General features: G+C 47.9%; 1 protein-coding gene across 1 annotated transcript in view; it reads right to left on the reverse strand.

Moving 5' to 3' along the window:
* otog (otogelin) overlaps window positions 1-656 on the reverse strand; it is a 143,549-nt gene that overhangs the window by 64,688 nt on the left and 78,205 nt on the right. Inside the window, exon 41 of the mRNA XM_032520661.1 lies at window positions 218-427. Coding sequence (XP_032376552.1) covers window positions 218-427 — 210 coding nt within the window. The remainder of the gene's footprint in view (window positions 1-217; window positions 428-656) is intronic.

The following is a 656-nucleotide window of genomic DNA, read 5'->3' on the forward strand; positions in this document are numbered from 1 at the left end:
GGGGGGGGGGGGGGGGGGTGTATGGTGTGTGTGTAAGATAATGAATTGTGTGTGTGAATGTAGAGCGTCAGACTGTCTGTGTTATTAGAAGGAGTAAAAGATGTAATGAGCCTCAGATGTGATGCTGTTACATTTTAAACTAAAGAGCACGTAGCAGGCTTAGGACACCTCCCCCCCCCACACTCACAAACACACACACACACACACATTGCCTCACCACAGACTTTCTGCGGGCAGCAGCTGGTGTCGTCGGCCAGGCTGATGATCACCTCCCCTGCTCGATGGCACGCCGGCGCCGCCGTGTTGGAGCAGTTGTACTCCACGGGGACGATGGTGTCGTTGTCGCAGCGGTACATGCAGCAGGCGTCCTTCGAGGCTTTCCACACCTCGCCGTGGGCACGAGGGACGCCGGAGCTGTCAGTGCAGGCTGCAGACACACACACACACAAACCGCCATGTTTCTAGTTCTTAGACTTAGACTTCTCTTTATTGATCCTTTTGGGAGGACTCTCGCGAGGAAATTGAAAGTTCCAGCAGCAGTTTTAGCAAGAAAAAAATAGATAAAAAAGACAGAATAAAGACAACAAAATAATAATAATAATAATAATAATAATAATAACAACAATAAGAACATTCGTCAAATAAACAAAGAAAAG

The sequence above is a fragment of the Etheostoma spectabile genome, chromosome 1 (assembly GCF_008692095.1).
Source record: "Etheostoma spectabile isolate EspeVRDwgs_2016 chromosome 1, UIUC_Espe_1.0, whole genome shotgun sequence".
Taxonomy (NCBI): domain Eukaryota; kingdom Metazoa; phylum Chordata; class Actinopteri; order Perciformes; family Percidae; genus Etheostoma; species Etheostoma spectabile.